At 40.9% G+C, this 26,759-nt stretch overlaps 1 protein-coding gene across 11 annotated transcripts in view; it reads left to right on the plus strand.

Moving 5' to 3' along the window:
• LOC132830290 (kinase suppressor of Ras 1-like) overlaps positions 1-26,759 on the plus strand; it is a 205,434-nt gene that overhangs the window by 38,714 nt on the left and 139,961 nt on the right. For 2 of the 11 annotated variants that reach the window (XM_060847859.1, XM_060847860.1), the window contains exon 2: positions 5,390-5,572. The exons of the other annotated variants lie outside the window; for them this stretch is intronic. In XM_060847859.1, coding sequence (XP_060703842.1) covers positions 5,516-5,572 — 57 coding nt within the window. In that variant the 5' untranslated portion in view covers positions 5,390-5,515. The remainder of the gene's footprint in view (positions 1-5,389; positions 5,573-26,759) is intronic. 11 annotated transcript variants of the gene reach the window in all.

The following is a 26,759-nucleotide window of genomic DNA, read 5'->3' on the forward strand; positions in this document are numbered from 1 at the left end:
CTATCTGACTCCATGAAACGATGAATGTCACAGGTGGGGCTTGTCATTGGAAATCAGAACCATCAGATCAGCGCATGTTATGGGTAAAGAGAGTAGTTAGTGATTCGGCAGTGCAGGGGATTGACAATGTTCTGGCCTTGTGGGGAGAACAAAAGGAGGGGGACAAAGCAATAGGGGAACCACTGAACACACACAAGGTTATAGTGAGCAAGAGGAACATGTCTTAGCTTTTGGCAGAGGGCACTGTTTCTTATCATAATTGAACTCGGAGGGTTGAGGAAAGAGGTGAAGGTTAGGAAGAAGAGGGCTAGGATTCCCTCAGCAGAAGACGTGCAGTCCAATAAAGAGCTTCCTTGAGATGAGTGAGAACCATTGCTTCAGAGGATTGCAACACTGAAAATTGATGGGAACACAATCTATCATTCGCTGCTAATAACCCAATGAGGGAGTTGGACTGTTAGCCTTGGCATCTGTAGCTGGCAGACATGAGAAGATGTCATGAAAACTAGCATAAATCTCTGTATATGCTGAGGCTTCTAAACTAATGATACAGTTTGCTCTTGGATAATCAAGATTGTCTTGGACATACGCATGTTCAGGAGAGCATGCTTCCCAGGCTCCTCAGCTGGTATGTCTCATGGAGAGTGAATATCTAGAAATGTGTTTTGATGGTTGTGCTCAGCTTGCCAGAGTCTGTCAAGTCACTGAACCATTTCCAACACCGTGTCAAATTTCTGCACACCACACACCTGTTGTTTCTGTCAAGGCTTGAGTTAATCTTGGTGAGTGGCCTCCTTATGTTGTTCTCCCTTGTGACCTCTCATAGAACCTTCAGGCCTGCATCAGTGAATTGAGGGGCTGCCCTCCCCCGGATTCCATGCCTCGATGTCTCTGGTGATATTCAAGGATCTGAGCTGAAGTTACAGGAGTGATAGAACAGTGTTGGTTGCATGGTCTTAAACTCTGCCTGCTCACTAAGTAATCCTGCCTCCATTCCCATGGTTGCTAAATCGGCTGTCAGATTGTCTTTAGGCCAATGAAGGGAGCACTTCATGATGCGTTCTGCATGACCTTTTTGTTTCCCTGGTGATAGATTCAGGGCCCAAAGATGGTTCTGACTTCTTACATTTGGACAGAGAATCCCATCCAAAATGACTGAAGGTTTTTCCTACTTTTGAAGTCTGGTGAACCCCAGTGTTTCTTTGAAAATCTCAGTGCTCTAATTTTAATACTTTTTGTTAGGCATATCAAATCAGTTCATTGCTTGAACAGTGGAAATATGCTTGAGCTTTCTTCTCCCATCTTTTGTTATATCACTTCTCATTCTTTCAAATCAAGTTGAGTGTCCTGGATTCTTCTCTTGAATACCTGATTTATCTTTGTTATCCCCAATATTTTGTTGCTTTAGCTGTTATGGGCAAATCTGTCTGGGTGAAATTGTTGGGTAAATTTTGCAAACATATCTAATTTTGTTTTCTTAGTATTTTGCTAATTTTAAAGGTGATACACAGTGTACAAGTTTCATTGTGCCTGACATAGCCAAGGTTGAAAAAAGTCAAAATAGACTAGATGTATTGGCAAGATTTGAATGGTTCCAGGCTTGAGTTCAAAGCCCAATGTGAATGAAGGAAACCCAAAAGCCTAAACTAATTTCACGTTGAATAAACCACATGAAAATGAAAAGAGAAAATGCTAGTCCATTGTTACAGAGCTCCATTGAATCATGGAATCTATAGTGCAGAAAAATGTCATTCGGTCCATAGAGTCTGCGCTGACCCTCCAAACAGCATCCCACTCAGACGAATCCCATCCCAGTAATGCTGCATAGGGGTTTTATCACGGCAGCCCACTTAACCTGCACATCCCTGAACACTATGGGCATACTTTTAGCAAGGCCAATCCACCTAACTTGCGCATCCTTGGATTGTGGGAGGAAACCAATGCACCTGGAGGAAACCCACACAGAATCAGGGAGAACATGCAAACTCAGCACAGGGAGATCCCTGGTGCTGTGAGGTATTAGTGCTAACCATTAAGCCTCTTACCAGGGAAGGTTTAAAGTAGAAATTATTATGAGTGCTGCTTATTTGGGAAAGCAATGAGAAGGAAGAATTTGTAGAACAAGTGGATGTATTTGACAGTATTGGTAAAGACAGAAGAGACTGTCGTGCATGAAGATGAGCTAAAGTTTATAGGTAGTAAAATAATGCATATGACACCTTATGTCTCAAGCTTTACACTAAATTTTTTTTGAGGTACATGTACCTTTACACAAACTTAGATGGCATCATTGAGATGTGTGAATGAGATGAATGACTGGTAAATCTGTTTTGTTTGGTGTGTTGATCGAGGGTTAAATATTGTGAGGGGCATGGTGAACTCTGCCCTTGGCTTTTGCCTGTTCCATTGTTCAAGAAGAACCTCACTTGATAAAAAAGAGTCTTTGCTAAAATTCTTGCCCTGAATCCATTTTGCATGGCTTTCACTTGCTGCTGTGAAAAGATGATCAAAAAGTTGGGTGGTGTTGGCATGAGTCACAGATTTCATCACCTCTTCTGGGAACATTTAAAAGTTGATTAACGCCTTTTTTTAGGTCACTGAGCTTTAACTGAAGGGAAGGATGAAAGCATTAATTACGTCCTTGTCTGTTATTTGAAGAAGCAATGCGGTTTAATTGTGCCTTTTAGAAAAAAAGACTTTTTGCACCTTTTCTTTCAATGGAAATTTAGATTTTCTTTGAGTCAAAAGTATCCAAAGGTCTGCCATTTTCCCTGAAGTCATCATCATTTGGAAAGTATCAGTTAGATTGTTAGGTGCTGTGCTGCTGTCTCTGGGGAAATTGAAGTAAGTTTGCAGAGGCTAAGATATTCTGACTGTACATCAGTGGACTCGCTCACTCTGATTGCTGGATTCAAATATTTGCCATTTTGAATTTTTATGCTCACCACAATCAGCAGTAAAGTAGCTATCTTTGAAGTAGAAATAGGTCTGTGTCCAAATCTTGGATGTGATCCCTACTACATCAGTGTGTTATTCCATTTTTCACAACAGCCCTCAAATTAAATTGTTAATTTAATGTCTATTGGTTTAAAGGTGTTCTATGCCTTTTTGTTTCGTTCCTATTTAAGCTTCAAAGTGTCCTTTGTGTCACATTTCAAGCAGGAGCATTGCTGCTCACAGATAAACATCTTTAATCATTTTACCAGAATTAAATGCAAGTTTCGGAGTTAAATCCATCTAACCCACTGCATTGTACCACCATCTGTTTGATTATTCTCATAAGTGATCCTTTGAGGGAAAAGAACAGTCTGAGAAGCTTCTCATAGTCTGTCAGATTGTTCTCTAGTGGTTTTGCACTTAAGGTTGATATCCCAGTATTCTATTTCTCATAGTAAAGCAAATGATTACATCAGCTGCCCTTGAACAGGATTGATCTCAGTGAGTGGGCTGGGATACAGCATCAGTTTGTTGAATTTGATGAGTGTTGTTAAGCAGTTGATCTCACACCCCGGCCCACTCACAAAGAACAGCATGTTTTTTCACAGGAACTGCCACAGCATTGTGCTTGTGCATGATCGCATTGGCAGAGAACTGGCATAATCTTCCATGCTGTTTTGGCTGGCTGATTTGTGTTTTAGGCAGGACTTAGTCCCTTGTCTCCCTTTTGTTATCTTTCAGCCCATACTTTCCTTAGATGTTACTAAATCCAGTAATCTTCACAGCCACCTTCTGTGTCACTGTGATTAACTGGAGGAAGTTCAGCTGGTTTTTCCCTCCTTTCATATGGGCATGTAGTTCTTCTCTGTGGCTGTTTGCTCAGTGACCTATTGTTGGGGAAGGCTTAATTATCAAGGTTTATTTTTGATCAAGCTGATGTTCTTTTGATAATGGTCCCTTTACTGTTTAAAAGTAAATATGCTGAATAGGTTGTGCAATATTCTTTTTCCTGTTTAGTCTGATAGTTTAGATTGTAATTGAAGAAAACTGCATGACAATTGGAAATTTTAGTGTATCCATTGTGGACCTACATTTGTCTCTTCACTTTTCAAATGTTATTTAACTGTTGAATCTTGAAGTATTTAAACCAGAAGTTTGAAAGAAACATGTATAATCTGTTTAATAGTGCAAAGTATAGTTTGAAATGATTGTATTTGATCAATACTAGGCGATGACCTGGTGGTATTATTGCTGGACTGTTAACCCAGAGACCCAGACAACATTCTGGGGACCTGGGCTCGAATCCTGCCATGGCAGTTGGTAGAATTTGAATTCAATAAATACAGGTAGTTCTTCCATAATGTGCATTTTATCAGTGCAAATTGGCTATAATGCAATTGATGAATTGTAGCTGTTGCTTGCGTAATGCGAACTTTCTACTGAATTGGGTTTTGGGTTTTTCATAGCATGATTTCTTCAGCGGTTTCCCATAGTGCGATTTTCTATAGTGCAAGATTGCAGAGGAACACAACTGTCGTGTTATAGCAGAACCACCTATAGCTGAAATTAAGAATCTAATGATGACCATAAATGCATTGTCGATTGTCGGAAAAACCCCTCTAGTTCACTAATGTCCTTCTAGAAAGAAAGCTGCTAACCTTACCTGGTCTGGTTTACATGTAACTCCAGACCCTCAGCAATGTGTTTGACTCTTAATTGCCCCATAGGCAGTTAGGGATGGGCAATACTGCATGGTCAGCGATCCCCTCATCCCTTGGATGAATAAAGGAAAAAAATCTGTGTATCAGAATATTTTAGATTTTACTGTTGTTGGATGTTGGCAGGCGAGATAATGTAAATGGACGATATTTTGAAATTGCTTTATTTTCTAGATTATGTTCAAATGTGTCCATCAAACTCTCTTGATTCTGAGTAAGTTATTGAATTCCTGACATAAAAGTTATCAAATTGATTTGGTTTAGTGAAACCACCTGATGAAATGGCAGTGCTCCGAAGACGAGTGCTTCCAAATACATTTGTTGGACTATAACCTGGTGTTGTGATTTTTAAACAACAAGCAATCCATTTAGGATATTTCAGTGTGCAATTGACATTGAAATATTAACTGCTTCCTTGCAAAAATATTGTTGACATGGTTGGTCAGCCTGTGTTCCTTTTTAATCATGCTTCACTAAACCTTTTGATATGGGTATTCATGTGCAACAGTGCCTTGGAAACTGGGCTACTTGTGTTTCAAAAGGGATATTGAACACAGAACAGAACACGTTCTAAAGTGAGTTCTTCAATACTTGGTATTTTGGTCAGAATCAATTTGAACGTTGATATCAGTGAATGCTGTTTCCATCCAAGTTTAGTGGATCTATTTTAATTTTACTACAAGAAATTCAGTCATTTTTTTTGTTTTCTTTTTCTTTTTGCTACAATCAAACAGAACTTCAGAGCATGGGAAGAAAAAGGCACCTTTTGGGAAGAAAGAATCTTTAGCACAGCAGCTTTCGAATTCTGAATGTAACGTCTGTTACTCATCTAGAAAAGAAGAGAGCCAAGCTGGTAGCATATGGTTATGGAAAAAAGCAATTTCCCCAGTGACTGTTGGAACAGAGATGATATTGATGTAAGCTGTACAATGCAAATTATATGTTGAAAAGCAAAGCAACATGATAAAATACATAATTTTATAGGGCAGCACTTGAAGAATTGATTTTTAAGAGCAAAATAACATATGAACATATAAATTAGAGCAGTAGAAGAATGGGAAATGTTTCCCTAAGATAAGATGCATTTCAATATTTAAAAAAAAATGAGTTTGTAGTAAATACCTTCTATGCAAGTCAACCTTGCCAAAGCATTATGTCTACTGACCTCTTTGGCTGAAATGTTGTGTTGCATTCAGTTAACTTTTTATGTAATGTTACCAAAAAAAAGAAAAATTAGATTCTCAAAGTGAATGAGGGTAAAATTCCATCTGTGAGGGATCAGCACCCTGAAGGTTATCGTTTACCAAAAACTGAAATGGACTAGTCTTAAATATTATAGCTACAAGGGCAGACCAGAGACTAGGAATCCTACAGTGAGTAACTCGCCTCCTGATTCCCTAAAGCCTGCTCACCACCTACAACACACAAGTCAGGAGTATGATGGAATATTCTTCATTTGCCTGGATGAGTGCACCTCCAACAATACTTGAAGCTTGACACCATCCAGGACAAACAGCTGCTTGGTTGATATTATATGCAGAAACATTTACTCCCTCCACTACATGTGATTGTAGTAGCTGTGTGTACCATCCAAAAGATCTGTTGTAGAACTTCACCAAGGCCCCTTTGTTTGCACCTTTCAAACCCATATCCATTACCATCTAGAAGGACAAAGGCAGTAGATACATGAGAACACGAGCATCAGCAAGTGCCATTCCAAGCCTCACTTCCCATCCTGATTTGGAAATATATTACTGTACCATCACTGTTGCTGGATCAAAATCTTGGAATTCCTTCCTTTGTACCTATTGCAGTTTGAGAAGACACCTTATCACCACTTTCTCATGAGCATTTTGGGGCTGGGCAACAAATTCTGGCTCAGCCAGTGAAACACACATCCCATGAATGAACTTTTAAAATCATCTGTCTGTTATACACTTTAATATTGACTTCAGTGGAACTATTTGGTTTCATAAAAGTGGGCTATATTGCATCTTTCTTAGTCATGGTTGAATTTTATTCTTGATAATTTCAAAGTTCAAATAAAAAGATAATGCCACTGTTTGTATCTGTGTTTCTCCATGTGCTAAGATAGTGATCTTGACATTTTGTGGAAGTGTTGAGCAAAGATTCAGTCCTTGAGGACAAGAACAATTCTAGGCAATTTACAGCTTCAGCTAATGTCACTTTGAAACTGCAAAAAAATTGAGTTCAACCAGCTCAAGGCCCAGCATTAAAAATTGCATTGAGTTGAATCCTTTGAGGGCCAGTAACTGGGGGAAATAAAACTGTAAGGTTTGGATGCCAATTATTACCCAAAAACATTATTTACAAATGCAAATTCTGAGAAAAGAGTTTTATAAAAGAATTGCAACAAATACTTTTAACCTGCTCAGTAAATGACTGACATACTGCAGGTCTGTTTTTTCCCTCTTACATAAATGACTCAACTGATACAGCAACAATGCCATTTCACATCCTTTCCAAGCTATCTAGCACAGTGCTGACTCCACTTGTAGTAAATGCAGCAGAAATACCATCTGTTTCTCATTGTGCCAATATCCAAGTGTGATTTGTCTGCAAAGTAGCGTAAATGCAGTGATTGAAAATATTGTTCCTGTAGTATTTGCCGTTAAGATGGTGATTATAGATTTTGCATGTTAGCTACCGAATGTTTGTTCTGGTCACTCATAAAGTCCATGTTCACGGGCAATGCTACTGCTCAATATTACTGTCAGTAATATTAGAGTAGCAACGGAAGAAGGTGTTTTATTTCCCATAAAATCCACTTCCCTGTAGCTAACTATGTACAGTTTATTTAATCCTTACCACATTGTGGATGAGTTTATTAATGTAGGCGTGATTAGATTTTGTTCCCAGTGTGACTGCCATTGGCATTCTTTCCAATTTGCTACACTTTCACATGCCTCAGACTGATGTGGTGTCATATGACCAGGAAGACAGATATTGGATTTCAAATAGCTGAAATTATGCTTTGTCAGAAGCAACTAATCTGCTCTGATATCCTTTTGTCGATCCTAGGAAAATAGACTAAAGCTTTATTGAATTGTACTAAACAGAAAGTATGTTGAAGGCAAACATTTAGTTTTTTGAATGTTATAAAAAAAGTCATATAGTCATCATGTTGCCCCTCTTTTAGAGTTGGTAATCCCAACTGGAATAAGAATCCGTGACATCGCATTTTCAGACAAGATCATGGAACATATATTGTGTGTTCTTCATATTTATTTTTCCATTGGAGCATAGAATGGAACCTGTCCTTATTCACAATATATGTGGATTCAGATTCCATAGAAAGGTTCTAAAGACAACTGAGCATTACTTGAACACTAACTTGTAGAGTTCTTAATGAAATGTTGAGCTGTGAGACTTCACTGGGCAGCTCTTTCAACGAATTAGAGCTGTAAGATTCTCCGATTGCAATTTTGACCCCAACCGGTGGAGAGTTTTCCATGATTTCCAGTGGCTCCAAGTTTCTTAGGACTCCGCGATGCTATAGTCACTCAAATGTTACTTTGATGTCATGGGCAGTAGTTGTCACCTCACTTCTGGAGTTTGGTTCTTTTTTCCATTTTTGGCCCAATGCTATAATGACATCAGGAGCTGGGTGGCTATGGCAGAATGCAAATAGAATGCCAGTGGCAGGTTGTTCCTTTTGAGAACGCTACTTTATAGGACTGTCAGTGACCCCTTCCATCATTTTTGCTCATGATCGAGAGTAGACTGATAGAGTGGTAATTGGCTGAGTTGCATTTATCCTGCTTTTTGTTATTTTCCACAGTCGTATCCATCTGACAATGTTGTGGCTGTATTGGAACAGCGTACTTAGGGATGCAGCTAATTATGGAGCACATCTTGAGTATTATTGCTGGAACATTGCAAAGACAGTTTGGATAGAGTAGGCCTTGCTTTCTTTAAAGGACCTCAAAATGAGCAAGACTATGTTGAAATATTAAATTTAAATTTAACAACTTATTTCATGACCTTGATTTTAAGAAACCATATCCATAAGTAGGGTTGCAACTTGGGAAACCCTTGTGCTGCTGGAACTCTTGATGCTTTGCTTAGTCAAAATGTTGAATAAGTCAATGTACTTCAGTACACAATTGGACATTGAGATACATGTAATTTATCAAATTTGTAGTTAAAGAATAGGCTGGTGGGTCAGTGGTGGTGATGGGTGAGCTGATGAAAACATTAATTATTGTTTATTTATTATGGTTTAATTTTTTTCTCAGGTTTCATATGTGAGGACATACTTTAACCCATCTGAACTGTGTTGACGTGGAACAAAGTGTGTTGTTGGCTTTGGCCTGTTTTACACCACAAAACTGGGAATTAGATTACGTATGAAAATCTCCTTGTTTAAAGCATGATGACTCTTATTTTCCCATATGAATTCCAAAATTGAATTGTCAAGAAGGTGGTACCTTTTGTATAAACAAAAAAGCCAATGGTGATTAGGCAACATTGCTTGCTGCGCTGCTCAGATTTATGACATTTGAAGACTTTGTAATGTTTTCCTAGCTATCTGCTCACAGTGCAGGCATGATTCTGCATTAAGATTCATTAAAGTGACTCAGTAGTTAGCACTGCTACCTCACAGCACTAGGGTTCGGTTCAATTCCAGCCTTCCGGTTCAATTCCACTCTGTGAGGAGTTTGCACATTCTCCCCACATCTGCATGCGTTTCCTCTGGTTGCATGCAGATATGGTTTCCTCCCACAATTCAAAGATGTGCAGGTTAGGTAAACGTGCTAAATTGCCCATAGTGTTCAGGGATGTGTAGGTTAAGTGCATTAGTCAGGTGTAAATGTAAAATAATAGGGTAGAGAATGAGGCTGGTTGGGTTACTCTTCGGAGGGTCAATGTGGACTAGTTGGGCCAAATGGCCTGTTTCCATACTTGTAGGGATTCTATGATTGTATGAAACCGCTTGTGTGAGTTATGAAATTGAAGGAGCTTTATCTTTTATGGACTTACTGAGGTAAGAAACTGAAATGTGAATATAAACATCTTGAGGTATATTTTCTGTCATTCCCTTTTTGATAAGCTGATACAGGAGTTGAAACTATGTTCTACAAAGCAGAGCTGTAACTGAAATCTTGTGAAATGACGTTTATAAACAAACCACCTGAGTAGTCTCTTGATTATATATTGAAACAAAGTAACGTTGATTTTCATGGCTTCTCAATTCTTTTTGGAATGCTTAATGCTAATATCTGTAACAGCTTTTATTAAGCAGTACCCATAAGCAGGTCAGAGAACCCACTTTGAAGGAGCAAATTATGCAGCTGCTGGAATCTGTACTGAAAGCAACAAATGCTGGCGATCACAGCATCAGAAAACATCTATGGAGAGAGAACAAGCTAACATTTCACTTATAGATGACCTTTTATCAGAGCTGAAATGAAGCATGGAGGGGGCAGCATTTATGCTATAATTGGGAGGGATTGGGTGAACTGGTGGAGAAAAGGTGTTGATAGTTCAGATTAAGTGACACTCCCCACTCAGCAATTATTTCTCCACCCCACAACAAAACTATAGCATAAATGCTTCCCCCTCCATACTTCACTTCTTCAGCTCTGATGAAATCATCCAGACTCAAAACGTTAGCCTGCTCTCTCTCCATGGATGCTGTCTGACCCCCTGTGAACCCACTTTGAATTTGCATCATGTAGCAGGCAGGAATTGCTCAACCCCTATTCAACTTCACTCTCAAATCTACCATACCCTGAATCTGCAACTCGAGTAATAAAGCATAGCTTCTTCATGGAAATCCGTTTTAAAAGATAGCCATTCAAACAATGATTCAAAGCCAACTAATCTCCAGTTGCTGACTGTTTAACTATTTGTGTTTTGTTATTAATCTTGCGTTATGTTAACACTACTAGTTTTGTTTCGTAACATTCAAGTGGAGAGTTACTCATGGTATTGAGGCAGAAATAATTCTAAAGCCAACTAGATAGGTTTTTTTTATCTAACATGAATGCTCAGTTAAACTCTAACATCACGTTCAGGCTGTATTCATACTAGAACTGAAATGTGGTTTCAAAATGAAACCACTTTGCACCAGTATCAGTTGTATTATGAGTGAAGTCCAAATCCAATTGAATATTTACATCTGTTTCATCAACTTAGTTTCCTCAGTGGAAAAATGTATACCCTGATAAAGAATTTGGGTTCTAAGTCCAGGCATCATTTCCAATGCAGTTGCAAAGCTTCATACGTATTTCAAATGGAGACAAGCCAATGATCTATGCAAGCTTGAGTTTATCTGTCTATTTATAATCAGTAAAATTGAAAGCCGAATTTAGTAACCAAGTCATGTCAGTTTGTGTGGTGTAGCCAATATTCTGAATCCATGGGCTCAGAACTGCTGAGTTAGGGTGAGTAAAAGAAATCCATAACAGCAATTGCTTATATTGTTTCAATGCTGGACATGGGAAAGTGCTGCATTAAAGAAGAGCTGATGAAGTGAAGGACCCCAAGATGTGCAGTTAACATCACCCGAAAGCAGCAAGCGTGGCAGGCGATCAGCATCATCAAGAAATGCAGCAAAGATCCAAAGCATAGAGACTGGCTGTGGTGTTGTGTGGGGGAAACTGGGAAGTGTCAGCGGTCAAGTTAAAAGGAGCAATGAGTGTGGACAGGCCCAGTAAGCAGAGAAAGAGCAGTGGAGGGACTGCTTCAACAAAAGCAAAATGTGACAGAAAAGAGCAGGAAGGTAATTGTTGAGTATTTCTCTCTCGTGACCATGTACAGCATAAAAAGCTTTACATAAATAATATTTCACAAATTTAAAATTTGTTTTATAGATTTAAGGGGTTGTATTTGTTTGCTTGACATAAACAAGAATAACATTTTTCTTATCTACACTGGAGTAGGAGGAAGGGCAAAATAAAAATAAGGATCCATATTCTATTTAGTTCACATCATGTCTGAGAAACTCAGGCCTGTGATTCCCACAAGCTTCACTATGTGGGAACTCTTAGTAGTCTGGATGGTCATTGTGCAGGAAGTTGGAGTAACTCAAATTCCAAGATTTGGAGATTGTGCAGCAGCTGGGAATACTATGGTGCATTCATGAGGTTGAGTGGTTCAAGGAAAGCACATTTCAGGACATGGTTGCCCTGCACCTTCAGGAAGTGTGGGCAGAGAGAATCGAGGTGAGTATCAGAAAGAAGGAGACCAGGCAGCTCGAGGGAATCCCCAGACTGCATCTCATTTGCAAACCATGCAATGGCACCATAGTGAGGCTGTTAAAGGGTTACCACTGAAACATCGACTTCTGTACTTACTGATGCTGTCTGGCTTGCTGTATTCTTCCAGCTTCCTGCCTGTTTGCATAGAATGGCTGCTGGGCATTCTGAAGGATGAGGCTGAACAGCCAGAAGCCGTGGTCCACGTGGAACCAATGATATAAGAAAAAAAGAACAATGAGGTCCTGCAACAGACTTTACAGAGTTCGGTCAAATTTGAAAAGCAGGACTTCAAAGGCAGTAGTTTTCAGCAGAGTCATTGGGGACATTTAAGCGACTGCTAGACATGCACATGGATAGCAGTGAGTTGAGGGGTGCGTAGGTTAGGTTACTACATTTTACATTAGGATTAAACCTCGGCACAACATCGTGGGCCAAAGGGCCTGTTCTGTGCTTTACTTTTCTATGTTCTATAACTCCTGGTACCATGTAGTAATGAGCATACAAATAGAAAGATAGAGCAGATGAATGCATAGTTGGAAAGATCGTGCAGGAGTGAGGGCTTTAGAATGCTGAGGCATTGAGACTGAGGGGTGATGAGACCTATAGAAGTTAAACAGGTTAGATTTGAAAAGGGATGGGACCAGTATCCTTGTGGGAAGTTCTTAATAGTATTGGGGTGGACTTAAACTAGATTGGTAGGTGGATGGGATTCTGATCAATAGTTCAGCAGGGAGAGAAGCTAAGATGACATCAGAAATGAAAATGTTAGTGAGTGTGGAAGGCAGAGGTAACATAGCTGAGATAAAAAATTGAGTTTAGCAAGGCTATATGGAACAAATTTTAATTGAAGGACCCTGCGAAATAAGACAGATGAGCTTTGGGAGCAGACTGGCACGTAGGAGTATGAATATCATAGCAATGACCGAGATGTGGTTGAAAGATGGGGAAGATTAGTAGCTTAATATTCCTGGTAATTAGGGTACTTGACAAATAGGGGGATAGGAGCAAAAGGGTTGCAATATTGATCAAGAAATCAGTCATAACATTGAAGAAATAACGCTGCACAGCAGGAAGGAATGTTCGTAAGAAGCACTTTGGAGATAGTGACCATAGTTATTGAAAAGGATAAGCACAGGCTAGGAATAAAAATTCTAAGCTGGGGAAGCTAATTTACTAAAATAAGATACAGTTTGGTCTGAATGGCATGGGAGCAGCTATCAGAACAGAGGAAGACATTCAAGGAGGAAATAGCAAGAGTCCTGGCAAATAGGTTCCTGTGAAGACAAAAGGTGAGACTACGACCGTTGAACCCTAGATATGAAGGAAAGTAAGAGTTGGGATTAATAAAAAGAAGAAAATGTTATAGCAGGTACAGAAGGTTTAATACGGCAGAATTCCCAGAGGAGTATACAGAGGAACCTTGATTATCCGAAGGACACGGGTGGGGAGTATTTCATCATCCAAGATGGAGGACAGAAAAAATTTCTGGCTGTAAGAGTGGCTCCTTTTTGTTTTGAGGTATTTTAGGTGTTGGAGGTGATTTCCTCGAATTCCAGGAGCAGCAATTACTGTTTTATATGCTGTTGCCTTGTTTTGGAACTTCGGGAAATAAAAAGTCAAAACAACAGCAGTTTAAAAGGGAGGAGAGCAGACAGAGGAAGCACATGGTGAGGACAGTGCAGGAGAGAGAGAGAGAGAGAGAACCTGCACAGTTACCGCCTTTGCTGTTTGAATTCGTGTATCGCTGGACATCGGAGTGCATCTGGGAAAATTAACAAACACTGAAATTCACAACTAATCTTGGAGGAACTGTTGGGCGAAGTTCACAGCACAGAATCAGATTAGTTAATTGTTGTTTTAAGTCTGTGCAAGAGAAAGGCTGCAGTAGTGAGTATAGTGGATTCTTTCGTGATTATATGTTTTTGGAGATAAGTCTCTTGATTAAACTTAAAATATAAGCCATAGCCATTAATTTAACCTGGGGCAATGTTTGTAGAGGAATAAGACGGTGTTATTTTCTGGGTCTGTAGATTGTGAAGGAGCAAAAATGGCCTTTGCAGTGATATGTACTTATTGTCAGATGTGGGAGTTTAAAGCGAGTTTAAGGGTTACTGCAGATTATATTTGCCATAAATGCTGTTGGATGCAAATCTTATCAGATGGAATGATAGGTTGGAGAGATAGATAGATGCGATGAGAAATTTGCAACAGCTACAGTATATGATGGATGGCAGATATAGGAAGGGGGGAAAGTCTCAGATACAGTCACATAGATGGGTTAACTCCAGGAAGGGTAAGAGACGTAAATAGCTAGTTCAGGAGTCTTTTGTGGATATACCCATTTTAAACAGGTATGATGTTTTGGAAAATGTAGGGGGTGATGGATTCTCAGAGGAATGTAGCACGAACAGCCAAGTTTCTGGTGTTGAGACTGGCTCTAATGCAACGAGGGGTACGTCGGTTTCCAAGAGATCAATTGTGTTCAGGGATTCTGAAGTCAGAGGTACAGACAGATGTTTCTGTGGCCAGCAGAGAAAAAGCAGAATGATGTGTTGTTTCCTGGTGCCAGGATCAAGGATGTCTCAGAGAGGGTGCAGAATGTTCTCACGGGGGAGAAGGGCCAGCAGGAGGTCATTGTCCATATTGGAACCAACGACATTGGAAGGGAAAAGGTTGAGACTCTGAAGGGAGATTACACAGAGTTGGGCAGAAATTTAAAAAGGAGGTCCTCAAAGGTAGTAATATCTGGATTACTCCCAGTGCTATGAGCTAGTGAGGGCAGGAATAGGAGGATAGAGTAAATGAATGCACGGCTGAGGAGCTGGTGTATGGGAGAAGGATTCATATTTTTGAATCATTGGAATCTCTTTTGGGGTAGAAGTGACCTGTACAAGGAGGACGAATTGCACCTCAATTGGGAGGGGACTAATATACTGGCAGGGAAATTTGTAGAACTGCTTGGGAAGATTTAAACTAGTAAGGTGGAGGGAGTGGGACCCAGGGAGATAGTGAAGAAAGAGTTGGGTACAGCTGAGAACAGAAATGAGTCAAACAGTCAGGGCAGGCAGGGACAAGGTAGGACGAATAAATTGAACTGCATTTATTTCAATGCAAAGGCCTAACAGGGAAGGCAGATGAACTCAGGGCATGGTTGGGAACATGGGAGTGGGATTCATAGCAATTACAGAAACATGGTTCAGGGATGGGCAGGACTGCCAGCTTAGTGTTCCTGGATACGAATGCTACAGGCGAGGATATAAAGGGAGGCAAGAGAGGAGGGGGTGTGGCATTTTTGATAAGGGATAGCATTACAGCTGTGCTGAGGAAAGATATTTCTGGAAATACATCCAGGGAAGTTATTTGGGTGGAACTGAGAAATAAGAAAGGGATGATCACCTTATTGGGATTGTATTATAGACCCCCTAATAGTCAGAGGGAAATTGAGAAACAAACTTGTAAGGAGATCTCAGCTATCTGTAAGAATAATAGGGTAGTTATGGTAGGGGATTTTAACTTTCCAAACATTGACTGGGACTGCCATAGTGTTAAAGGTTTAGATGGAGAGGAATTTCTTAAGTGCATACAAGACAATTTGCTGATTCGTATATGGATGTACCTACTAGAGAAGGTGCAAAACTTGACCTACTCTTGGGAAATAAAGTAGGGCAGGTGACTGAGGTGTCAGTGGGGGAGCACTTTGGGGCCAGTGACCATAATTCTATTAGTTTTAAATTAGTAATGGAAAAGGATAGACCAGATCTAAAAGTTGAAGTTCTAAATTGGAGAAAGGCCAATATTGACAGTATTAGGCAAGAACTTTCGAAAGCTGATTGGAGGCAGATGTTCGCAGGTAACGGGATGGCAAGAAAATGGGAAGCCTTCAGAAATGAGATAACAAGAATCCAGAGAAAGTATATTCCTGTCAGTGTGAAACGGAAGTCTGGTAGGTAGAGGGAATGCTGGATGACTAAAGAAATTGATGGTTTGGTTAAGCAAAAAAAGGAAGCATATGTCAGGTATAGACAGGATAGATCGAGTAAATCCTTGGACGAGTATAAAGGAAGTAGGAGTATATCTAAGAGGGAAATCAGGACAGCAAAAAGGGGACATGAGATAGCTTTGGCAAATACAATTAAGGAGAATCCAAAGGGTTTTTACAGTATATTAAGGACAAAAGGGTAACTAGGGAGAGAATAGGGCCCCTCAAAAATCAGCAAGGCAGCCTTTGTGTGGAGCCACAGAAAATGGGGGAGATACTAAATGAATATTTTGCATCAGTATTTACTGTGGAAAAGGATATGGAAGATACAGAAAGTAAGGAAATAGGTGGTGACATCTTGCAAAATATCCAGATTACAGAGGAGGAAGTGCTGGATGCCTTGAAATGGTTAAAGGTGGATAAACCCCCAGGACCTGATCAGGTGTACCCGAGAACTCTGTGGGAAGCTAGAGAAGTGATTGCTGGGCCTCTTGCTGAGATATTTGTATCATTGATAGTCACAGATGAGATACCGGAGGTTGGCAAACATGGTGCCACTGTTTAAGAAGGGCGGTAAAGACAAGCCAGGGAACTGTAGACCGGCGAGCCTGACCTCAGTGGTGGGCAAGTTGTTGGAGGGAATCCTGAGGGATAGGATGTACATGTATTTGGAAAGGCAAGGACTGATTAGGGATAGTCAACATGGCTTTGTGCGTGGGAAATCATGTCTCACAAACTTGATTGTGTTTTTTGAAGAAGTAACAAAGAAGATTGATGAGGGCAGAGCAGTAGATGTGATCTAAATGGACTTCAGTAAGGCATTCGACAAGTTCCCCATGGGAGACTGATTAGCAAAGTTAGATCTCACTGACTATAGGGAGAACTAGCCATTTGGATACAGAACTGGCTCAAAGGTAGAAGACAGAGGGTGGTGGTGGAGGGTTGTTTTTCAGACTGGAGGCCTGTGACCAGTAGAGAGCCACAAGTATCAGCGGTGGGCCCTCTACTTTTTATCATTTACGTAAATGATTTGGATGCGAGCATAAGAGGTACAGTTAGTAAGTTTGCAGATGACACCAAAATTGGAGGTGTAGTGGACAGCGAAGAGGGTTACCTCAGATTACAACAGGATCTGGACCAGATGGGCCAATGGGCTGAGAAGTGGCAGATGGAGTTTAATTCACATAAATGTGAGGTGCTGCATTTTGAGAAAGCAAACCTTAGCAGGTCTTATACACTTAATGGTAAGGTCCTAGGGAGTGTTGCTAAACAAAGAGACCTTGGAGTGCAGGTTCGTAGCTCCTTGAAAGTGGAGTCGCAGGTAGATAGAATAGCGAAGAAGGTGCCTGCTATGCTTTCCTTTATTGGTCAGCGTATTGAGTACAGGAGTTGGGAGGTCATGTTGCGGCTGTACAGGACATAGGTTAGGCCACTGTTGGAATATTGCGTGCAATTCTGCTCTCCTTCGTATGGGAAAAATGTTGTGAATCCTGAAAGGGCTCAGAAAAGATTTACAAGGATGTTGCCAGGGTTGGAGGATCTGAGTTCAGGGAGAGGCTGAACAGGCTGGGGCTAATTTCCCTGAAGCGTCGGAGGCTGAGGGGTGACCTTATAGAGGTTTACAAAATTATGAGGGGCATGGATAGGATAAATCGACAGAGTCTTTTCCCTGGGGTGGGGGAGTTCAGAACTAGAGGGCATAGGGAGAGAGGGGAAAGATATAAAAGAGACCTAACTTTTTCATGTAGAGGGTGAGACGTGTATGGAATAAGCTGCCAGAGGATGTGATGGAGGCTGGTACAATTGTAACATTTAAGAGGCATTTGGATGGGTATATGAACAGGAAGGGTTTGGAGGGATATGGACCTGGTGCTGGCAGGTGGGACTCGATTGGGTTGGGATATCTGGTCGGCATGGACAAGTTGGACCGAAGGGTCTGTTTCCATGCTGTACATCTCTATGACTCTGTGACTATCTGACTCTAATTGAATACCAGATAATCGAATGCTGGGTAGCGTAGTTAGCCAAGCATTTGGACCTTGCAATCTTGTTTTGATAATCTGCAATTCAGTTCATCAAATGCTAGACAATCAAAGTTCCTCTGTAAAAGGTGGAGGGGGTGATCTTAAAGGGAAATTTAGAAAGTGAATAGAGAGTATTGGCAGGTCTAATAAAGGAAAATCCAAAAGGGTTTTTTTTAACATAAAGTGCAAGGGAATAACTAGGGAAAGAGTCCTTTAGGACCCATGGAGGTAATCTGTGTGTGGACATGAGTAGAACCCTCAATGAATACTGTGGGTCGATATTCATAATGAAAAAATACAACTCAGGAATAGACATCAGGGTAGGGAACTGCGAAGTATTAAAGATTAACAGAGAAAGAGGTATAGCAGGCCTTAAAAGTGAATACATCGGCTGACTCAGGTGACATGAATCCCATACAACGGAGAGAGGCAGGGAAGGAGATATTTGGGGCTCTGATAGTATTTTCAAATCGTTCAACTGCCTGTCACGATTGATTCATGTGGGATTGCAGATTTGCAAAGTTAATTAATTTAGATTAAATCAGTCGATGCTTTGATGCTTTTAAAATGGATGCAGTAAAACGTCTATGCATTTCCCACTTGACCTGCTCCTCTTCCCTGAAACTTTCCTATTTTCAATGTTTAATAATTTGAAGCTGGTTTAGTGCAAATGCTTTGGGATTAGCTCCTTACATTAACTTTTTAATTGAAAGCAACTTTATCCCAATGTCAAATTTTGCAGAGATAACATTGCTGTTATTTAATTATTTAGTGCATGCAGACTGGCTTTTAACTAAATATTCCTGTTTTAGGATTGACAAACTGGAAGGCCCAATTTTAACACTGTATCTGACTCTCACTGATGTTTTGTGGGGCAATAAATACACTGTTCTAGTAGCAATTGTGTAATTAGCAGTGACATCATGGCATCTTTTAATAATCCCCACAATGAATTCCCAGTTGTGGCTTCAGGATGACAATTTTTGTGGTGTGGTAGGAAAAGTAAAATGTCAAGAGGCACAAGCTAATTTATATGATGATTAGCTTCAGTTTGAGCCACACAAGCTCTCATCAGAATACTTCTGCGGGGACACTGTACAAAAACAGGCACCAAACTTATGTCTGGAGTAGGGAGCATCTCTGGGCTTCTTGTTTGCTCTCTTGCTGTTCACTTTGTGTATCTTAATGCTCACATTAGCGGTGACTACTTCCCTTTTCGATGAGCTAAAGAAATCAGCTAAGAGGCATGCCATAAGAACATGGCATCTAGTTAATGAGGTGAGTTTAGGACAATTGAAGTCGATGACCTCCATGAATCTCTGAACTGACTTAGCTATTTTCTTCTAAGATCCATATCCTGCATTGATGTAGCCCTTTCAACATGGAGAAAAACTTAAGACAAAAACAAATCTAGCCAAAGGTCATTGGCTAAACCACTCACATGTCAGACTGAGATGGATTATGAAAGCTTCAAGGTTTGATTCTTACTTTGAATGAGCTAAATTAAAGCAAGGATTGGTAAGAATTTTGTCATTGCCCATAACACCCATGCACATAGAAGCTGAATTTGCTGGGGCTGTTTTGAAACTTGTACTTTCCAGCAGGAATCACCTATACATGTGGTTTCATAGTGAATTAAGGGCAGTGATTGGGTTTTGTTGAAGTGCCTCACCACAATTGTGTCCTACTGAGAGACCCTGTCATGCTGTCTATTAGAAATAATTCACAATTATTGTCATTTAAGAATTAAAAAGTTTTACCAACAGAAATTGTACTTACAAGGGCGAGGGACACTTTAATGCGAATGCTGCCTCACAGCGCCTGAGACCCGGGTTCAGTTCCCGACTCAGGCGACTGACTGTGTGGAGTTTGCACGTTCTCCCCGTGTCTGCGTGGGTTTCCTCCAGGTGCTCCGGTTTCCTCCCACAGTCCAAAGATGTGCGGGTCAGGTGAATTGGCCATGCTAAATTGCCCGTAGTGTTAGGTAAGGGGTAAATGTAAGGGTATGGGTGGGTTGCGCTTCGGTGGGTCGGTGTGGACTTGTTGGGCCGAAGGGCCTGTTTCCACACTGTAAGTAATCTAATCTAATCTAATCTAAACTTCTCTTAATTTGAATAAAGAGACTTTGGTATTGAGTAAAGAAACTTCGGAAAGGCGATGGCCTAGTGATATTATTGCTGGACTGTTGATCCAGAGACCCGGGACCTGGATTCAAATCCTGTCATGGCAAATGGTAAAATTTGAAATCAATAAAAACCTGGAAATATGAGTCTAATGGTGACGATGAAACCATTGTCGATTGTCTAGTTCACTAACGTCCTTTAGGGAAGGAAGCTGTTGCCCTTACCTGGTCTGGTGTACGTGTGGCTACGATCCACAGCAATATGGTTGACTCTTTACTAGCCTCTGGGATGGGCAATACATGCTGGTCTAGCCTGTGATGTCCACATCCTGTGTAATGAATAAAAAAAACTTTGGTATTACTGGAAAGATGTTGTGAAACTTGAAAGGGTTCAGAAAAGATTTACAAGGATGTTGCCAGGGTTGGAGGATTTGAGCTATAGGGAGAGGCTGAACAGGCTGGGGCTGTTTTCCCTGGAGGGTCGGAGGCTGAGGGGTGACCACAGAGATTTACAAAACTATGAGGGGCATGGATAGGATAAATAGGCAAAGTCTTTTCCCTGGAATTGAGGAGTCCAGAACTAGAGAGCATAGATTTCGGGTGAGAGGGGAAAGATATAAAAGAGACCTGCAGACCACTTTTTCACACAGAGGGTGGTGCATGTATGGAATGAGCTACCAGAGGAAGTGGCGGAGGCTGGTACAATTGAAACATTTAAGAGGCATTTAGATGGGTATATGAACAGGAAGGGTTTGGAGGGATTTGGGCTGGGTGCTGGCAGCTGAGACTAGATTGGGTTGGGATATCTGGTCGGTATGGACAGGTTGGACGGAAGGGTCTGTTTCCATGCTGTGAAGTGTGTTCAGCAGGCTCCAACCACCCCGTGGCTCAACACTTCAACTCCCCCTCCCACTCCACAAGGACATGCAGGTCCTTGGACTCTGCCATCACCAGACCATAGCAACACGACGGTTGGAGGAAGAGCGCCTTATCTTCCGCCTGGGAACCCTTCAACCATAAGGGATGAACTCCGATTTCTCCAGTTTCCTCATTTCCCCTCCCCCCACCTTGTCTTAGTCAAATCCCTCGAACTCAGCACCACCTTCCTAACCTGCAGCCTTCTTCCTGACCTCTCCGCCCCTACCCCACTCCGGCCTATCACCCTCACCTTGACCTCCTTCCACCTATTGCATCTCCAATGCCCCTCCCCCAAGTCCCTCCTCCCTACCTTTTATCTTAGCCTGCTGGACACACTTTCCTCATTCATGAAGAAGGGCTTATACCCGAAACGTCGATTCTCCTGTTCCTTGGACGCTGCTGATCTGCTGCACTTTTCCAGCAACACATTTTCAACTTTATCAGTGAGCCTCCGGATGGAATACTGGTGGCATGACCTGCTTTCTATTTATGTGTTTAGGTTTCTTTGGATTGGTGATGTCATTTCCTCTGATGTCATTACCTGTTCTTTTTCTCATGGGGTGTTAAATGGGATCCAAGTCAATGTGTTTGTTGATAGAATTCTCGTGCATGGCTATCCAACCAGAACTCTATCAACAAACACATTGACTTGGATCCCACTTAACACCCGATGAGAAAAAGCACAGGAAATGACATCACCACAGGAAATCACATCACCAATCCAAGGAAACTTAAACACATAAATAGAAAGTGGGTCATGCCACTAGTTCTTCATCCGGAGGCTCACTGATGATGTTACCTAGTATGGTGACGAAACATCTGAAAACAAACATTCCAGCTCAGCGAGCAAACCTACATCCTGGATAATGAGTGTTTTTGGATTTGAAATTATACCCTGGTTAGTTTTGAGGTGTTGAATAAGCTCTGTAATATTCTAAATAGGCAAGGAATTCTTTTTCATATAGGACCATCTGCCATAATAATATTTCTAAAATTTATGTTAGCAATATTTAAATGCTAATAATCAAACTAGACATATAATTATGATATCCTTTAAAATCACTGAAAACTATTATTTTGAATTTTCAACTGAAAGTTTTAGTGCTTGCAGAAACTGTCAAAACCTTATCAGATTTAAACCGACACACAACAGATCCAATTATACATTTAATTTCACATAAGAGTGGGGAATACATTTCCAAATCAAATCCAGCTCCAAGTCATAAGTCTTGGTAAAAACTGACATTAACCATCAAGGGTAAAATTAGTTGTGTCGCAGCAGCTTTTGCTCCAAGAAGGTAATTGTTATGGGAGACTTTAACTTTCCAAATATTGACTGGGAATATTATGGTTCAAATACTTTAGATAGGTCAGTTTTTGTCCAGTGTGTGCAGGAGGGTTTCCTGACACAGTATGTGGACAGGCCAACAAGGGGAAAAACATTAAGTTTGGTACTGGGTAGATTTGGAGGTAGGTGAGCACTTTGGTATTAGTGACCACAATTCAGTTATATTTACTTTGGATGGAAAGTTATAGGTATATACCACAGGACAAGAGTGAAAGCTGCAGCAAAGGCAATTATGATGCAATGATGCAAGATTTAGGCTGCATAGGATGGGGAAGGAAACTACAGGGATAGGCAAAATTGAAATGTGGAGCTTATTCAAGGATCAGTTAGTGCGGGTCCTTGATAAGTATGTACCAGTCAGGCAGGGAGGAAGTTGTCAGGTGCAGGAACCATGGATTACTAAGAAAGTTGAATCTCTTGTTAAGAGGAAGAAGAAAGCTTACATTAGGATGAGATGTGATGGCTCAGTTAGGGTGCTTAAGAGTTACAAGTTAGCCAGGAAAGACCTAAAGAGAGTGGTAAGAAGAACCAGGAGGGGACTTGAGAAGTAGTTAGTGGATAGGATCAAGGAAAACCCTCAAGCTTTCTTTAGGTACAACAGGAATAAAAGTGTAGAGCTAATCAAGCATAGAAGTGGGAAGTTGTGCGTGAAGTCAGAGGAGATAGGGGAAGTGCTAAATGAATACTTTCTGTCAGTATTCACTCTAGGAAAAGACAATGTGGTCGAGGAGAATACTGAGATACAGGCTACTAGACTAGATGGGATTGGGGTACATAAGGAGGTGTGTAAAAATAGGATAAGTCCCCTGAGCCGAATGGGATTTATCTTAGGATTCTCTGGGAAGCTGGGGGGAGATTGCCAAGCCTTTGGCTTTGATTTTTATGTCATCATGGTCTACAGGAATAGTGCTAAGAGACTGGAGGATAGCAAATGTTCCCTTGTTCAAGAAGGGGGAGTAGAGACAATCCTGGAAATTATAGATCTGTAAGCCTCACTTCAGTTGTGAGTAAAGTATTGGAAATGGTTATAAGAGAGAGGATTTATAATCATCTAGAAAGGAATAAGTTGATTTGGGATAGTCAACAAGGTTTTTTGAAGGGTAGATCATGCTTCACAAACCTTGTTGAGTTCTTTAAGAAGGTGACCCAACAGGTGGATGAGGGTAAAGCGGTTGGATGTGGTGTATATGGATTTCAATAAGATGTTTGATAAGGTTCCCCACGGTAGGCTATTGCACAAAATATGGAGGCATGGGATTGAGGGTAATTTAGCAGTTTGGATCAGGAATTGGCTAGCTGAAAGAAGACAGAGGGTGGTGGATGATGGGAGATATTCATCCTGGAGTTAAGTTACTAGTGGTATACTGCAAGGATCTGTTTTGGGGCCACTGCTCTTCGTCATTTTTATAAGTGACCTGGATGAGGCATAGAAGGATGGATTAGTAAATTTGCAGATGACACTAAGTTCGGTGTATAGTTGTGAATAGTGACGAAGGATGTTGTAGGTTACAGCGAGACCAGATGGGCCACTGGGCTAAAGAGTGGCAGGTGGTGTTTAATTTAGATAAATGCGAGGTGTTGCGTTTTGGAAAAGCAAATGTTAGCAGGACTTAATGTAAGGTCCTAGGAAGTGTTGCTGAACAAAGAAACCTTTTGAGTGCAGGTTCAAATTTCCTTGAAAGTAGAGTCACAAGTTGATAGGATAGTGAAGACGGCATTTGGAATGCTTTCCTTTATTGGTCATAGGAGTTAGGAGGTCATGTTGTGGCTGTACAGGACGTTTGTTAGGCCGCTGTTGGAATATTGCGTGCAATTCTGGTCTCCTTCCTATTGGAAGGATGTTGTGAAACTTGAAAGGGTTCAGAAAAGATTTACAAGGATGTTTCCAGGGTTGGACAATTTGAGTTATAGGGAGAGGCTGAATAGGCTGGGGCTGTTGAAGGTTGAAGGGTGATCTCCATAGAGGTTTATAAAGTCATGAGGGGCATGGATAGGATAAATTGACAAAGTATTTTCCCCAGGGTGGGTGAGTCCAGAACTAAAGGACATAGATTTAGGGTGAGAGGAGCAAGATGTAAGAGAGACCTACAGTGCGACGTTTTCACGCAGAAGGTGAGGCATGTATGGAATGAGCTGCCAGGGGAAGTGGTGGAGTCTGGTACAATTGCAGCATTTAAAAGGCATCTGAATGGGTATATGAATAGGAAGGATTTGGAGGGATATGGACCAAGTGCTGGCAAATGTGTTGGGATATCTGGCCAGCATGGATGAGTTGGACTGAAGGGTCGGTTTCCATGTTGTATATCTCTATGAAATAAGCAGCAGAACTGGGCTGAGAGGTGGTAAATGGAGTTTAATGTGGTAAAGTGTGAGATGATTGACTTTGGAAGGAGTAACAGGAATGCAAAGTACTGGGCTATTGATAAGATTCTTGGTAGTATAGATGAGCAGCGAGATCTTGGTGTCCAGGTATATAGATCGTTGAAAGTTGCCACTCAGGTTGATAGAGCTGTTAAGAAGGTATATGGTGTGTTCGCTTTATTGGTAGAGGGATTGAGTTTCAAAACCATGAGATCATGATGCAGCTGTACAAAACTCTGGTGCGGCCACATTTGGAATATTGCGTACAGTTCTGGCCACTGCATTATAGGAAGGATATGGAAGCTTTGGAAAGAGTTTAGAGGAGATTTACTAGGATATTGCCTGGTAAGAAAGAAGGTTTTAGAGGAAAGGCTGAGGGACTTAAAGCTGTTTTCGTTAGAGAGAAGAAAGTTGAGAGGTGACTTAATTAAGACATATAATCAGAGGGTTAGATAGGTTGGACAGTGAGAACCTTTTTCTTCGGATGGCGATGGCTAGCACGGGGCGTACATAGCTTTAAATTTGAGGGATGGTAGCGATAGGACAGATATCAGAGATAGTTTCTTTACTTAGAGGGTAGTAGGGGCATGGAACACATTGCCTGCAACAGTAGTAAACTTGCCAAATTTAAGGGCATTTAAATGGTCATTGGATAGGCATATGGACGTGAATTAAATAGTGTAGGTTAGATGGGCTTCAGATTGTTGCCCTCACCTGTGAAACCACCAAGGGCCTGTAATGCTCTGTAATGTTTTGTGCTCTATGAAAGGAGCCTTCAGTATTTGAAGATTTTAAACTGATCTGTCGAAAAAGATTCCAATATTTTCTGAGTGAAAACTCTGTTTGCTGTGGCATGGTCCAATACTGAGGTTTTGGTACAATTTAAAATCAGTGAAGCCTGATTTATACAGCAGCTAATAATCAAACTTGTGAACTGATTTGAATTCAACCAACTCCTTCCTTCTAAATGCTTGATAGTTGTCACACAGCTGGTTACTTTTTTCTAAAAGCTGTTCTTTTTCTCAAGGATAGTGAGTGGGCGGCACAGTGACACAGTGGTTAGCACTGCTGTCTCACAGTGCCTGAGATCCGGGTTCAATTCCCGACTCAGGCGACTGACTGTGTGGAGTTTGCACGTTCTCCCTGTGTCTGCGTGGGTTTCCTCCGGGTGCTCCGGTTTCCTCCCACAGTCCAAAGATGTGCGGGTGAGGTGAATTGGCTATGCTAAATTGACCGTAGTGTTAGGTCAGGGGTAAATGTAGGGGTATGGGTGGGTTGCGCTTCGGCGGGTCGATGTGGACTTGTTGGGCCGAAGGGCCTGTTTCCACACTAAGTAATCTATATCCTTGATTTTTTTTCAGAGGGGTCATAAAACTGTCCCGGTTCCAATTAGACTGGTTTGGTACAGAGATTGAGGCCTTTTTGTTTGTATGTAAACAGATGAGACTTCAGGCCAAAGTGGTCATATTTTAGAAGTGACCTGTATAATGAAAGAGTGGTCAGTTCTCTGACTGAGCAATTCAGTCCAGAACTAGTTAGAAGTTCAGCCATATGAAACGTTTCTCTCTTTCTCTCTCTCTCTCTTTCTTTCTGCCCTTCTAACTTCAATCTATAAGCATCTGTTCCTTTTTTTACTCTTACTCTTTTTATTAAGGGGGTTTGCTTATTGAGACTATTGTGTATATTTGGAACAGCAGAATTAAGTATAGTTTTGATAGACTGAGTTCTGTAGGTGATCTTTATACTATTCTTTCTGTTTCATTGTGTCATTTTGTGAATAAATTTCTGTCTCTTTTAAAACCTAGTAGTCAACCTAGCTACCTTACTCTGGGTAATTTTCACTGTACGCTTACTGAAACAAATTGCAAAGTTATGGTCTGGGTTGCCTACTCAAGAATGTTTTGAGTGGTCTGGCCTCATCCATAACATAGTGTGTAACTCAATTTTCCTGCTTGAATTTGCTAATTAGCTTTTTTGTTTTCAAGGTTTTGCTTAGAATTAGGGATTAATTTCCAATTTGCAAAGCTGTATCATTTTAACTCCAACGTCCTAATTTAAAATTGGCCATGATGCATAATTCATGTGTTTTGTGATAAGAACTGTCTTACTCTCAAACAAATAGTTTG

This window comes from Hemiscyllium ocellatum, chromosome 31 (genome assembly GCF_020745735.1).
Source record: "Hemiscyllium ocellatum isolate sHemOce1 chromosome 31, sHemOce1.pat.X.cur, whole genome shotgun sequence".
Taxonomy (NCBI): domain Eukaryota; kingdom Metazoa; phylum Chordata; class Chondrichthyes; order Orectolobiformes; family Hemiscylliidae; genus Hemiscyllium; species Hemiscyllium ocellatum.